This window comes from Chenopodium quinoa, unplaced genomic scaffold, assembly GCF_001683475.1.
Source record: "Chenopodium quinoa cultivar QQ74 unplaced genomic scaffold, ASM168347v1, whole genome shotgun sequence".
NCBI lineage: Eukaryota > Viridiplantae > Streptophyta > Magnoliopsida > Caryophyllales > Amaranthaceae > Chenopodium > Chenopodium quinoa.
Genome location: NW_018743285.1, coordinates 863,902 through 880,097, shown reverse-complemented (window position 1 = coordinate 880,097; position 16,196 = coordinate 863,902). Strand labels below are relative to the sequence as shown.

The 16,196-nt window shown below is 38.5% G+C and overlaps 1 protein-coding gene across 1 annotated transcript; it reads left to right on the top strand.

Annotated features, from left to right (window-relative positions):
* Positions 1–675: 675 nt before the first annotated feature.
* LOC110735589 (protein FAR-RED ELONGATED HYPOCOTYL 3-like) lies at positions 676–1,584 on the top strand. The gene has a single exon (XM_021915778.1). It carries the CDS (start codon positions 676–678, stop codon positions 1,582–1,584), a length of 909 nt encoding a protein of 302 aa, XP_021771470.1.
* Positions 1,585–16,196: the final 14,612 nt, after the last annotated feature.

Here is a 16,196-nt window from a genome sequence, read left to right as displayed (position 1 = left end):
ATTTTGTTTCTGTAGCTGTATCTCGATCGAATTCTTCCGTTCTTCTTCCTAGTTATTTCTTTGTCTTTGTCAATTATGCTTTTCCATCAGTTAGTTACTCTTTCGTCAATTGCTTTGGTAAAATTAAATAATTCTAGGGTTTTGATATGAATACGATTGTTGAAATTTGTTGCAACTATCTGAAATTAACTTTGTGTTGATTGGTTGTTAAATCTACCATTACCATTTTCTTGGGTTTTTTGTTATGCTATTATGCAGTTGTGTAATTATGCTGACTTTTGTTAGTTATTTATGTTTATTTGTTGATTACCCATTTGTTGCTTACCCATTTGTTATATGGTATCTCCAGTAGATCTTTATATATTGGTTATAATGGAAGGTCATCTGGTTGACATGGGACATGAGAATACTTGATCAAAGTTTAGTACATGATAGTCTAGTCTACTATGGTAATGTTGATGACAGTCCTACTATCCAGTGTAGTAATCCTTAGCTTCCATCCTTGAATTGTCTCACACCTTATGTGCATCCCTCTTTATCTCCCTTTCCCAATCCTATTACTTCTCCAATCAAGACTATTGAGACTATGGAGCCTATTGTTTTTAGCGAATAAGGTCATTATTTTCTCAATTGTTGAGGCACCCAGGGTTGGTATGGTCTTTAAAAAGTAGGAGGATGTGGAGACTGCAGCATGGATTTGGGGTTAGCAGAGTGTCATCTTCATTTTCTAAGGCCACTAGTGAGAAGAGGGGTTGTACATGGCGCTGTGAATGTTGGGGACCTCCTGATTTGAGGGCCAAGAGAGAGGCAAAGAAAAGGTGTAAGGCTATGGAAGCATGTTGTTATGGGGACGCAGTGGATACAGTAAATGGTGCCATAGGAGAAGATGAATTGAGTCGGGGGAAAAGAACATCGAAGAAATGTGAATGCAATGCCCGAATCTATGCGAGTCTTAATGGTGATGGTGAGTGGAAATTGAGAACTGCCATTCTGAAACATGACAATCATAAATTATCCCCTACCAAGTTTACATTGGTCAAGGAATATCCTATGAAGAATTGTACGCCTAATGTGCGGAAGAAGTTAATAAACTATTACGAAGAAGGGGTTTCCGTGACTCAAATACACGGTTGTATGGCATCGAAGATGGGTGGGTTAGATATCTTGCAAACTGTTAAAGACCTTCACCATGAGGTGTATAAGGCTAGGCAACTAAAAATGGAGGGCGGTGATGCAGCAGCTATGATGGGGTTTTTCGATCGTATGCAAGTCGATAACCAGAACTTCTTTCATGCACATCGTCTTGATGAAGAAGGGCGATTGAAGGACGTACTTTGGGTTGATGCTCGGAGTCGAGTGGTATATGAGGAGTTTGGTGATGTTGTATGCTTCGATGCAACCTACCTAACTAATGAGTATGAGCTACCTTTCGCAAACTTTGTTGGCGTTAATAATCATGGGCAATCCATACTCTTCGGATGTGCCCTTGTGTCTCATGAGAATTCGGAAACTAATACCTGGATTTTTGAGCAGTGGCTGTCTTGTATGGGGAATAAACCACCTGGTGCCATATTGACGGACTAAGCTACTGCGATGAGGAAACCACTTGCACAAGTACTAATGTCGTCTTCTCGTCATAGATAGTCATTTGGCATATCATCCGGAAATTTCCTAAGAAGCTGGGGAAGTGTGAAAAGTAAGTGTAGGGAATTTTTCAAACTCAACCTTTTGAGCCCCACTATGTTCATGCTTTTAGGAATGGTGGCGCTCCAAGGGAAGGAAGCTAGAGATAGAAGAGTCGCCAACAAGTTTTAGGAACTTGTAAACCGTTCACAGGTGCGAAGATTACACCCCATTCACAATCACGGAGATTGCTAACTCCATAGTGGTCCGAAACCATGACTGGATATTCGGGGATGATGGTACGAATCTAACCTAAAAGAGATTGAATCCGGCCTAAATCGGCCTCTACTTAATTCTTATGATATTCATGTGCGCTTTCCGATCAACATACATACATCATATTAGCCCTAAACCTGTTTAATCTACGTTGGTTGATTATTATTAATGCACGATCAAATCTAATATTGGTGATCACTTGAATTAAAATCATGTTATCCTAAATCAAATTATTAATTATATTACTAGGCGTGATTTCAAGTACAAATTCCCTTTAAACCTGCAAAAAGGGACGTAATCAAGCAATAATAATAAATCATGAATAATCAAGCAACATATAACTGACTCAACAATTGTCATCATAATAACATCGTCAAAATTTTATTAATAGTAAGATCCTAAGCATGATATTAAATAGATTAATAACAAACCCTAGCATGTCACTAACAATCAAGATCAAAGCTTTAACCTAAACATGATACTATCAATCAAAACCAACATCCTAAACATGATTCTAGAAATTATAATAACATCCTAACATGATACTGGGAATTAAAATAATATTCTAAACATGATTTATACTCTAAAATAAAAAAATAAAGATAGTGTATATACTCACTTTGATGCCTCGGCTTTCTTGCTATTGAAACAATAAACACATTAGTAAACTTCAAGAAAGATTAGATCTGTAAAGTAAATAAATCAAATGTGAATTGAAATATAGATTTGGAATCAAACCCTCAGAACTATCAACCTTTCACGTCGAGGTCAAAGGCAACGTCGAGGATGGCTTGAAGTATTCGAATCTCATGAATGAGGTATTGTGACTGATTGGGGAGAGTATCAAGGATGTGTTTAGGCTAAGATAAGAACATGAAGAATCAAGAGAGAGAGAGAGTATTAGAATGGGTATTGATGATGATTGTTGTTGATTCAAAATGGGGTGAAATGACCTCTATTTATAGAAAAAAAGAGAGTCGAAGCGATCAGAAAACATCAGAATTTGGAATGGAATAAAATAGGTTTCATCGCATGGCCATAGACTCATCGCGACGCGATGGTCGTTCTGCGATTGATCCAAAGATGACTAAGCCGTACGGAATTTGATTCCTAATAGAACTGGGTCGATGAAATACACCTGTACATATTTTAATTCGATCGGGATTCGGATTATAAAAAAAGATGTTTTATTCGGCTTCGAATTCTTTAATCTTTATCTTTCTGGGAAAGGATAAATTAGAACCTTCTAGAAACTCGTAGGAATAAGGTATGTGGACCCTCCACATGATCATTGGGTCGTAGGTAAGGTGGACCTAAGTCCGGTTTGGGCTCGGTTTAGTATATTGGCCATAACTTATTCATTTTAAGTCGAATTTGGTCTAATTATATATCGTTGGAATGCTCTTTTCAAACCCCATCTAACGAAACAATAATTGGACCAGGACTATTGACCTAAATAATCTTCTTTGGACGTTTTTCTAAATTGGACACGAAATGAATGATTTTGGTTAAAAACATTTTTAGGAAAGGTTAGGAATAAGGTCGAGGCTTAAGAAAACTTCACGAGACTATTCAACTCTTTACCGAACTCGTTAATCAAAGACGTGAAAGGTACTCATCACTAGGTTTGGTTTTTGGGGAGACACAATCAGGTGTCTATAGTAAGTCTCTGTTGTTCATGTATTTTGCAGATACGGTGAAGGTTTTGGTTTATAATATGCAATTCATGTATATTACTTTGCTGAGCTGGCTACTACGGTTTAGGTTGGTCTCATGGTCTTTACAATGTGTATTACCTGGCTACCTGATTTTGCTGATAGCTAACTGTTATTACAAAATGTTAACTGTTGCCCCCCTTGATGTTGTTTACTGCTTATGTTGTTGTTAGTCTGTTCAGCTGCTGTATCTGATGAAAGGAAAATGTTTTGTTCCTATCAGTTATAATAAACTGGATTTGTCTTGGCTTGCTTATTTTGGTCATAATGAACTGTTATTACAGAAAGTTCATCTCTGGCCCTTTTCATATATGTTGTTTACTAGTTATGTTGCTGTGTTGTTGTAATAAACTGGATTTGTTTTAGTTGGCTTGCCAATTCTGTAAGGGGTGTAGAAATGTGTAATCTAATTAAATGGTTCTTTATGTTCTATTTTAATGTCTTTAACCTAAAATCACAGTTCATTTAATGTTTTTATAAATTTGTCTGTTATGCTAATTTTAAAGTCCATTGAAAACTGTTATATATGAGAGCTTGGCATGCTCTAATGAAGCAATTCAAATTGGAGGATAATGACTTTCTTTGTGACCTTTTTGAGGAAAGACACATGTGGGTGCCCACCTTTATGAAGGAGCATTTCTGGGCGGGAATGAAAACAACCCAGAGGGTCAAAAGCATCAATAGCTTTTTCGATGGCTTTGTCAATCGGCACACCAAGCTTCATGAATTTCCTAAGAAATATACCAGTGCTATGGAGAAGAGCGTATAGTCTGAATTGAATGCTGATGCTAGATGTGATAAAGCAGACTAGTTAGTGGGTTTAAGGTTGAAAGACTATTCCAGAGTATATATATATACCGATGCAAAGTTTCAAGATGTACAGAAGGAGTGTGCACGAATGATGTATGTGTATTCCAAGGGGGAGCGAGTTGTCGAAGCGAATGTTATCGAGTATGCTTGAAGATAGGGTTGGATTATTCCCAAGGGAAGACGGAGGAGATTATAACTGACAGGTGTCAGTTGGTTACTATGCCGTTTAATAAGGTCACAAAAGAGGTGTCTTGTGATTGTCGGAAGTTTAAAACATTTAGAATTTTATGCAAGCATGTGATATGTATCTACAATAAAAATTTGATGTTCAATATTCCAAGAAAATACATCCTTGACAGGTGGAGGAAAGATTTGCATGAGAAGCATACAAAGGTGTAGGCACCTGATTGTGTCTCCCCAAACACCAAACCAAGTGATAAGTACCTTTCACGTTTTGGTAAGCGCGTTTAGAAAAGAGTTGAAGGGTCGCACAAAGTTTCCTCAAACATTGACCATATTTCTAACCTTACCTAAAATGTTTTTAACCCAAAATCATTCATTTCGTGTCCTTTTAATCATTCATTTCGTACTCAAATTATAAAAACGTCCCAACTTGATTATTTTAGTCCATGTTCTCAATCCTATTATTGATTAAATGGATGGGTTTGAAAAGAGCTTTCCAACGATATATTAAAAGCCCAAATCCGACTTAAAATGAGTGAGTTGTGGCCAAAATACTAAACCGAGCCTAAGTCCCCTTTAGTGCGACCCAATGATTACATGGAGTCCATATATTTTATTTAGGCCCCATATGATCATATTTCAAATCCTAAATTAGTTAGGATCCTCTAAAAGGTTCTAATCTATCCTTTCCGAAAAGATAAGATCAAGGAAATTCGAGATTGCATAAAACTTCTCATGTGATAATCCTTATCCTATTCGAATTCAAATACGTTTGGATATCTTTTGCATAGAAAAGCCATCAGTAACCAAACTCTATATGAACTTTGCTATCTTTAGAAACCATCATATAACGACAAGACCTTTGCACCACGTCAGCCCTAAAGTGCCGTGACAAGGGCCAACGCCTTGCGATAAACCTGTCGCGCCGCGACAGAGAAGTTCTATTTCGCTCAGAACTTCTAATCTTTTTCTAATCGATTTGACTCTCTTTTTTCCTTTTAAATAAAGGTCGTTTTCCCCGTTTTCAGATCATCAACAATCAGCTACGACCATCAATAATTATCAACAATTAGACACAATTATCACAACCATCATCATCATCTACACACAAATTCCTAAATTCCTAATGTTCTTAGCCTTAGCCTAAACACACCTTTGATAAATCCAAATCATTTACAATACTTCCTTTACGTGATTCGAATACTCCAAACCATACTCGACGTTGTCTTCGACCTCGACGTGAAAGGTTGATATTTCTGAGGGTTTGGTCCCAAATCTATATATTTCAATTCTTAATTAATTATTTAATTTATTGATTTCACTTTCTTGAAGTTTACTAACGTGTGTATTGATTTTATAGCAAGAAGGTCGAGACATCAAAGTAAATAATTTAATCATTTGATTACTTTCTTTGAAATAGAAATCATGCTTAGGATAACAATTTGATTTTGTTTATTAGTATCATGTTTAGGATAATGCGTTGATTTTGTTATTAGTAACATGTTAGAATAGTTATTAATATGATTAGTATCATGCCTAGGATCTTACTACTAACTATATTTATATGATGATGATTGTTATGATAATTATATGTTGCTTGATTATTCATGATTTATTGTTATTGCTTGATCACGCTCTTTCTTGCAGGTTTAAAGGGAATTTGTAATTAAAATCACGCCTAATAAGACAATTAATAATTGGAATTAGGTTTAATATGATTTTAATTCAAGTGATCACCAATATTATATTTAATTGTGCATTAATAATCAACCAACATAGATTAAACAAGTTTAGGATTAATTTAATGGATGTATGTTGATTGAAAAGCACGCATGAATATCAATAAGAATCAAGTAGAGGCCTATTTAGGGCGAGTTTGACCTCTTTAAGGTTAAGTTCATACCATCATCCCCGAACATCCAGTCATGGTTTCGGATCACTATGGAGTTAGCAATCTCTGTGATTGTGAATGGGGTGTAACCTTCATAATCGTGAACGGTGTACAAGTTCCTAAAACTTGTTGGAGACTCTTTTTCTCTAGATTTTTTTCCTTAAAGCGCCGGCATGCCTAAAAACATGACCCACATGTAAGGCGGAGGTGAAAAATTCCCTACAATTTTTGGCGACTCCATTGGGGAAGATTTCTAAATTAATTCCTAATTTGTTTAGCAATTAATTGGAATGAGTGGATGAGACTTGAAAGATTATTGATGTTCATGTGCGTAATTTTGATTAACATTGCGGCATAAGCATAAAAGGTACGCATTGGAAAGACCATCCGTAATGCGTCAAAACATAGGAATACACGTAGGAAAGGCCGAAAATATTTTTCATAACTAAAATCGGAAAGACGCTGTGAAAGTCAGAAAAAAAATTCGAAAATCGAGCATGCCGTAGAGCGCAAGACATGTCGCATGGCGACATTGACCAACGCCGGACGATAACTTTGTCGCTTTGCAACCGAGCTGTCGTCGGACAATGGTCCCTGTCGACCAGCGACAGAATCTGACGATTCTGCGTCGGTTTTGTGTCTTTGTGTTTCGCCTGATTCTAGTGCTATCTCGACGATTTTACTTCCTGATTATGTTTTTCCGACCTTTTTGAACCCATATGTTTTTACATAAGTTTTTAGCCCTTGGGAATTCACGCTCCGCCCACTTTACTAAAGGCTCCGTGCAAAAAGGGTGCATCCGAGCTTGTTTAATTCACCAAACCATGGAGTTGAGTTTAACTCGCGGGGTCCCGTCCATCGCAACAACCTTTCTAAGGTAAGGCTTTCGTGCGATGCATCCGAACTCTTAACCATAGAACCTCTTGGACACCAAAATCCTTGACCTTAGAGAACTAGAGCCATGGTTAGGTGGCAAACTCATTGCATCATATTGTGACTACTTGTCTATTTTCGCATAACTTGTTTGTGAATAAACTAACCCTTTGTGATGACTTGATTCTTGTACTCATGTCTAAATACACTAACCAAAGGACTAAAAGGACTTTTCTTAATTAATTTGGTTAATTGAAATAAACCCATAAAGTCTAAATATGCTCGACCTAGCAAACCTTAGGCTCAAACCTTTGAAGGAACAACTGAAAACAAATCACTGGGATGCTCCTAATTTGGCATGTCACCTTTGATCTGTGGCGCATGACGATGGTAACCATCACGTTGCGACAAGTATGTCGCTTTGCGATGGGGCCATCGTCACACGACAGTCCCCATCGCAACGCAACGGTTCGGTCTTTCTTTTCGAGTCTTCGCATCGAGTCCCACTATCACGATTAACCAGTTTAACGTCCGGATCTGGTCTTTCTTGGTCTTGTATGAGTTTAACCACATGTCTAGTCACATGGTCATCACATAAGTCTTGTAAATATCACTTCCACGCACTAGTCTTTGCACACACTTTGTACATGTCTTCTTTTCCACCATGACCATGCTTAGAGTCTTGCACGCATTGTTTTCCGTCATTTTTTTTAGGGGAGTAAGTCGGATAGTATCCTCCCAACATAAACTATGTGTTTCGAAAAACTTGTCTTTTCTACTTGATTCCCACAAAATATGCACCCATTTTTTTGCTTTTTCAACCCTATAAAGTACGAGTCAATTAGAGTCAAGTCATTAAAGAGTCAATGGTTTGGTTTTTACAGCATCTGGTCGAGGAAAGAAGGATGTCTAGTTCGAGATAACTCCTAAATACAAGAGATCTTCTTCAAAAACACGGTTCACAGGAAGAAAAAGAAACCAATGGCAGCCTCTAAGGAAGATGTTGAAAATCTCCAAAAAACCATGGAGGGTCTTGCCGAGCTTGTCAAGGGACTCACCACTCGAATGGAGAAAGTCGAAGATTCAGATAAACAAGTTCCACCTAAGAAAATCAAACGCGTCCAAGAGAGCCTAAGTCAAGTCTCCAATGATTATAAGTAACTCGATTTAAGCTCTAAGGGAATCTGAGTGGACAAAGAACTTCTTCCACACAAGTTCTCGGCCAATGACGTTCCCAATTTCAAAGCCACTGATAATCCATACTTCCATCTAAAGGCTTTTGAGACAATCATTGAAATCAAGGGGATTGATAAGAAAATATTCCCCTCGCTTTTTTCTCTTTCCTTGGAACCGGTATGCCAACAGTGGTACTTTTCTGTAGGTTCTGAGAAAATTGCTATTTGGGATAGTATTACGCATGTTTTCATTGATAGGTACAAGTGTAATGTCCAAGTAGAAACCGATCATAGAGAGCTAAAAATCCTTAAGCAAAAAGAAAATGAAGGCTTCACTGCATTTTACAACAGGTGGAAAGAAACTTCTGCTAAGATGATCGATGTTCCAAATGAAAAGGAATCCGTGCAGATATTCATTGGAAATCTCCAAGAAAAGTACCAAAAGTACCTAAAAGATCAACTTTTAAATACTTTCAAGGCTGTCTATAACATAGGCATTGAAATTGAAGATGACCTTATGAAATGGAAAGCTGCTAACAATAATAACAACAGTGGCTGGAAAGGAAAGAAGAATAACACTCCTTCTTCTTCCAAAACCACCCACTCTAGTAACAATGTTAGCACATATGATCTCAATGATGCATGTCTTAGCCTTGAATAATCAAGGGCCAAGAAGGGAACAAAGGAATGAATTCACCCATATTGGAATGAGCTAAGATAACGCCTTTGATCGCCTCCATGTCAGGAGACTAATCACTCCCATTGAGCCTATCTAAGATCCTACAGCTAAAAAGAGATCACCCAACTAGAATCATAACGCCCATTGCAAGTATCATCAAGGTAGGGGTCATGCTACCGAGAGTTTTTGGAAGGTACAGGAAGCCTTCCAATATTTGATTGATAACAACAAAATTCTCATACATCCTGCCGGTAAAAAGCCGAGCATTAACAATTTTCTCCACTTTTCGATGCCTTGGCTATTTCTGAAGATCAAATCTCTTTCAATCCATCTCTTCTCATTGAGCCTACCGATGAACCTTCTGTGGAAGAGGTTGTTGCTATTAAAGAAGAAGAGGAGGTCTTCTTCGATACCATGACCAACTTCCCAAATGAGGTTACCAAAGAAAACATTGCTAACCTCCCTAATGTTATCACTACCGAAGAAGACATTGCTAGTCTACATAATGATCTTGATAGAGCCTGGGCTGTAATTCAAGATCTTATTAGACGAATAGTAAACATCGAATGCCAATTTATTCTCAAAAGAAAAAGTAACTCTCCTTCTTCCTCTCGTGGACTAAATACCATTGAAAGGAAGCCGTTTATTTTCAACACTATAAAGCCATAAGAGAGAAAGAATAGGAATACTTACACACCTATAGGCATCACTTATGAACAAGCTTTTAACATGCTTCATAGTAGGGGCATGGTCAAACCTCTCAAATCCAAAGAGTTTGTACCCTCATGCAGGAGGATAATTTTTATTGCAAAAAGCATCAATATAGAGGCCACACAAATGAAAACTATTTTCGGTTCAAAGATTTTGTCCAAAAGCTCATGGACAAAAAGAGGCTCTACATCACTCTAAATAAGACAACTATCCCAGTAGAGGATAACACCATTCTCACCTCCAATGATACTCTTGCTAATGGAGTTTGGGACAGTGATGAGGAAGATGTATACCTCAAGGACATGATTGAATCACCCCTTGCGGCACTCTATCCCAACACCAACGATGATGATATGTGGAATAAGGATTTCCTAATCACAATACTCATAAGGTCAAGAAGGTTGCAACAATCGGCCGCACCAACACCTCCATCTGCAACTCAACAAGCTCTAACATCAGTTGAAGAAGATAACGATGTAGTCAAGAAACTTAAGAAGACTAAGGTAGAGATGAATGTGTGGAAGCTTCTACCCTCATCCCACGAGCATAGAGTTGCGGTAATGGATGCTCTCACAAAAGTAGGAGTAGATTCTGAAACTACTCCAGAAGGGTTGGCTAACTTCCTCACAAGTGACCTCCCTAGCGCAAATAATTTGATCACCTTCTCTGACAAAGACTTGCCGCCGGAGGATGACAAACATAATAAAGCCTTGCACTTTACCGTGGTATGCAAAGGGTGAACGTGCCTATGACCCTCGTAGACAACGGTTTAGCAATCAATGTATGCCCACTTCGTACTGCTAGAAGGTTGGGAATAAAGGATGAAGACTTAACTCCGTCTATACAAGGCATAAGGGCATACAATAACTCACGTTGCCAAGCCCTCAGAACCATCACTATGAATATCACTGCATGGGTCATTGAATATAGCACTACCTTTCAATTAGTGGATATCAAGCCTTCGTTCAACCTATTGTTGGGACGCCCTTGGCTTCATGACTTAAAGGTCGTTCCTTCATCCCTCCATCAACAAGTAAAGGCTATAGTCAGAGGTATCCCCATCACTATTGATGCCTCCCCCATGAGGATCCATGTGATTGACGACCCAATCATTCACGTGGACCACGATGAGCACGATGAAGATTTATGGGGCTTTAATGCCGAAGAGGTCACTTTTGTCGAAGAAGATGAAAAGACACCTCTTGACTACGACCCTCATTCAAATCTCGTGATCAACGCTATTTTAAAGAGACAAGGACACTTTCCCGGAATGACTCTAGGAAGGAAAAAGGAAAGGGCCGAATACATGGGATTACCAAGCCTCCCTAAAAGGGATACTTTTGGAATTGGATTTGAACCAACTCCAGAAGACCTTAAACAAGCCTTAAAAAAGTCCATTACACGAAGAAAAGCTCGTAGCAAGAAAGGTGCAATACCAATAGATCCATGCCTGGTGAGTGTCATTCATGACACTCAATTGGTAGTATTTTAGGATTTTTTTGGTTTCTTTTTATAGTTTTCTTTCCCTCTTTTCCCTTAGTTTTTATCTTTTGTTCCTTAGTTTGTCTTTTCTTTGCTTATTTTGTGTTTTCTCTTATTTTTGTAGATTTTCTTGTGTTTTCTCTATTTGTTCTTCTTTCTTGTTTGTAGGTGTAAGGTGAAGCCCGAGACCCGTCACGTTGATTTTTCGGGCTGGAAGAGGCTCCAAGTGCAAGGCGGAAGCTCATACATAGCTCACAAGGCAAGGACTAATTAGCTCCAAGACTTGTGATTGCGCTCGCATAAGATTTTGGTATTGAACCCACCGTAAACCCCATTTTGGGACTGCCATACCTAGTGTGGATCACAAGGAGTGCACCATCTACATCAAGCACGCACCGTAGGAAAGCCCCTTCTCCAGTGATGCGGGCGCGCACTTCATTTGCGCGAGCGTGCAAGCCTCTTGCGTGGGCGCGCACCTCTTCCTCGCGGGCACGCCACTTGGGGTCTCTGTTCCGTACCCAGAACTTCGCGGGCACGCAAGCTCGAGAGGGGGCGTGCCCGACTTGGTCTATTTTTGGACTTTTACCTTATTTCCTTCTAGTTAGTTATACTATAAATAGCTTTTTCCTCATATTTTTCATTATAGACTTGAATTTCCATAATTTGTACTATATTTTAGAGAGAGAAACTTAAGAGAGAATTTGTTGATTACAATTTTGATCTTCATTTACATTGAATTCAAGTACAATTTCCTTTGATCAATCAAGTTTGTAAGATTCTTCTATTTCTTAGTTCAATTTCCTTGCATTTTGATTTTGTTGATTGTTGCAATTTCAAGTTACTTTGATTGTTTGATTTTGATTAGTTTGTATTGCAATTATGATGATGTTGATGATGATTAGATTAGTTTTCTTCCTTCAATCCATTATGCTTAGTAAGTAGATTCTTTGCTAGGGTGATGGTGAAGCATGCATGAATGATGGAAGATTACTAATTAGGGGATTTTGATTGATTGGATGTTGTGATTAAATTTATTGATAGAATTGTGCATGTGTTTAGCTTGATAGGAGTAGCTAACCTAGATTTCCAAACTAGATTGTATTATACAAACTTGTACAAATTGTCCTACAAAGCGAGGACTTCGACCCTCCAAGCTCATTGTTCCTAGCGAAGGACTACTCAAAGGATGGCGCAAGACCGTGAAAGTGACAACACCAAGCGAAAAGAAGATAGCCAAAACTACAGGTGAAGGGCCCATGTTTGATGAGTCTAAGTCGTCTGGATCCGAGTCTGAGTCTGAGTCTAAGTCTGAGTCTGAGTCCTGTTTAGATTCTTCTACCCTCGAGTCTTCTAAGTCTCTCGTTGTCGCACCTTCTACTATCATTCCTACCATAGAGTCTACCCCAAGAATAGTTAATAACAAGGTACCTACAGACCTTTCTCTTTTTGATGTAATGGTTCAAGAGTTTAATAATATGACTTCTTCCGCTTACTACTCGTGTTATTCCCTTACCCCTAATGACGAGTATTGCTTTGCTAATAATGAAAATGACAAAGAAATAATTAAAGCAATGGAAGATCTTGAGAATAAAACAGCAATAATCGAAGAAACTGAAACTGTTAACCTCTCAAAAGACACCATCATTAAGAAAGAAGTTGAAATTGGATTGACTCTAAATCTGGATGAACGAGCTAAATTAATTAATCTACTTGTTGAATTTATCGATGTTTTGGCTTGGTCATATGAAGATATGCCAGGCATAAGCAAAGATATCCCTCAACATACTATACCACTAATTCCGGGAATGAAACATGTAAAGCAAAATCTACGCACGACATATCACTTAAAATAAAAGATGAATTCAAGAAACAATTGACTGCAGGTTTTATCAAGGTATCCAAGTATCCAGAATGGGTCACGAGCGTGGTATCAATTCCCAAGAAAGATGGTAAAGTAAGAATATATGTCGCTACAAGGATCTTAATAAGCTAAGGCAAGCCCAAAAGACGATTTCCCTCTACCTCATATCGACATTCTAGTAGACAATACAACAAATCATGCGCTTCTCTCGTTCATGGATGGGTACGTAGGTTACAATCATATTCTCATGGAAAAAGAAGACATGGAGAAAACTACCTTCACAACACCATGGGGCATTACTGCTACATGGTAATACCGTTCATATTGAAAAATGCGGGTGCCACATACCAAAGAGCAGCAACTGACGTACTCCATGATATGATGCATAAAGAAGTTGAGGTGTACATGGACGATATGATTGTCAAATCCAAAGTAGCCCAGGTCACCAAATAGCCTTGAGGAAAATCTTCGAAAGACTCCACAAGTACAACATGAGGCTAAATCCAGCCAAGTGCGCATTCGAGGTTACCTCAGGAAAACTTCTAGGTTATGTGATTAGCTTTAGAGGAATTAAAATAGACCCCACTAAAATCAAGGCTACCATGTCCATGCCACCGCCCAAGATTAAGAAGAAAATTCGAGGATTCATTAGCCGGTTATAATACATAAGTAGGTTCATATCAAAACTTACCACAGTATGTGAATCAATATTCAAGAAACTCAAGAAAAATGTACTAGTAGTGTGGGACGATGAGTGTCAAGAAGCCTTTGATAAAATCAAAGCCTATCTTGCGAATCCTCTTATACTATCACCAGCAATGCCAAACATTCCCCTTTGTCTCTACTTAATAGTCACCAAAGAAACAATGGGGGCTATGCTCACACAAGAAGTAGAAGGTAAAGAAAACGCCATCTACTATCTAAGTAAAAAGATGCTTGAATACGAGGTTTGCTATACACCATTTGAAAAATTGTGCCTCGCACTCGTGTGGGCCACAAAGAAACTAAGGCATTACATGCTCGTTCACACAGTCCATGTGGTGTCTCGAATGGATCCCCGTAAGTATCTATTCGAAAAATCCATACTTAATGGAAGGATATCAAGGTGGATAGTCACATTAGCCCAGTTTGATCTGAAACTTGTGCCCCAAAAATCCATTAAGGGATCCACAGTTTCTGACTTCTTGGCTGATTTTCCACTTGAAGACTCAACACCAGTACAAGATGAAGATGACGCTTGGATACTATACTTCGACGGCGCATCAAATCAGAAAGGACGTGGCGTAGGAGTCCTACTCGTGTCACAGAATGAAGAACACATCCCGATCTCAATAAAGCTTGACTTCAATATAGCCAACAATGCTGCGGAATATGAAGCCTGTGTAGTAGGTCTCGAAACAACATTAGCACTTAGAGTAAAAAAGCTTCAAATATTCGAGGACACATCCCTCATCATCAACTAGATTTCCAAGAGATGGAAGGTGAGACGTGAAAGTCTAGTTCCATATCAAACTTACGTAGAAACTCTCACCGATCAACTCAAAAAAGTAGAGTACACATATCTACCAAGAGAAGAAAACCGATTCACGGATGCCTTAGCAAGACTAGCCTCAATGGTTAGGATTCCTAAGGAAACCGTACAAATGCCTCTAACCATAGAGAAAAGGCATAAGCCCGCCTATGTCCAAGTTCTTGAAAATGGAAAGGAAGTCCAAGAGGATAAAGGAGAACCATGGCACATAGACATACATTCTCAAATATGTCACTAAAGGGGAATATCCACCAGATACTGACAAAAGAGCGAAACGTGCTTTGAGTCTTAGCTTCACAGTACGTACTTATCAATTATGAACTCCATAAAAGTGTACCTAAAGGAAGAGCTCTCCTATGTGTAGACCAAAAAGAGGCACAAAGGGTAATGAGGATAATCCACGAGGGAGCATGTGGCACACACATGAATGACAAGATCGTAGTCTAGAAAATAATACGCCAAGGCTATTACTGGACTACCATGGAAAATGATTGCCCTCAATATGTCAAAAGGTGTACAAAATGTCAAATATACACCAACTTGCAACATGTTCCACCTTCCCTCCTTTAAACTTACACATATCTATGGCATTTCTCAACCTAGGGAATAGATATCATTGGAAAAATCTCTCCACCTAGATTAGGGGGACATGAATTCATCCTTATCGCCATTGATTACTTCACCAAGTGGGTTAAAGCAGCATCGTATGTAAAACTCACCGAAAAACATGTCGCACTCTTCATAGAAAGGAATATCATATGCCGATTTGGGGTCCTACATCAAATGATAAGTGACAATGGTACTCATTATCAAGCTGAGTGTAAAGACCTGCTTAAAAAGTATGGTATTTAACATCATCACTCTTTTCCATATAGACCTCAAGCAAATGGTGCAGTGGAAGCGGCCAACAAAAATATAAAGACAATCATCGAAAAGATGACAGAGAACTACAAGGATTGACATGATATGAGGTATTGATCCTACTCGATGAGAAACGATTAGAAGCCTTACATCATATCCAATGCTATCAAAATCGTATGGCTAGTCACTTTAAAAAAGAGTCAAAATAAGAAACATCAAAGAAGGAGACTTGGTGTTAAAATCCCTCCGAAATAATGTATTAGATCTAAGAGGAAAGTTTAGGCCTAATTGGTCTGGTCCGTATGTTGTGAAAGCTATCATGTCTGGGGGTGCAGCTAAATTAACAGACATGGACGACAACTAGTTCTCAAATATGACGAACCTTGACCAACTAAAGAAGTTCTGCCCATAATTTGACAAGGCTCCGTGCCCAAGAGAGCTACGTACGGCTTGATTCCTTAATATCAAGTATAAGTAGGCAATCCTTCCGCAAGGTGCAACCACTTTAAATATTCAAAATCGCGT

Excerpts from the sequence above, each read along its gene's own strand:
- LOC110735589 (XM_021915778.1), top strand. The coding sequence starts at position 676 with ATGTGGAGACTGCAGCATGGATTTGGGGTTAGCAGAGTGTCATCTTCA.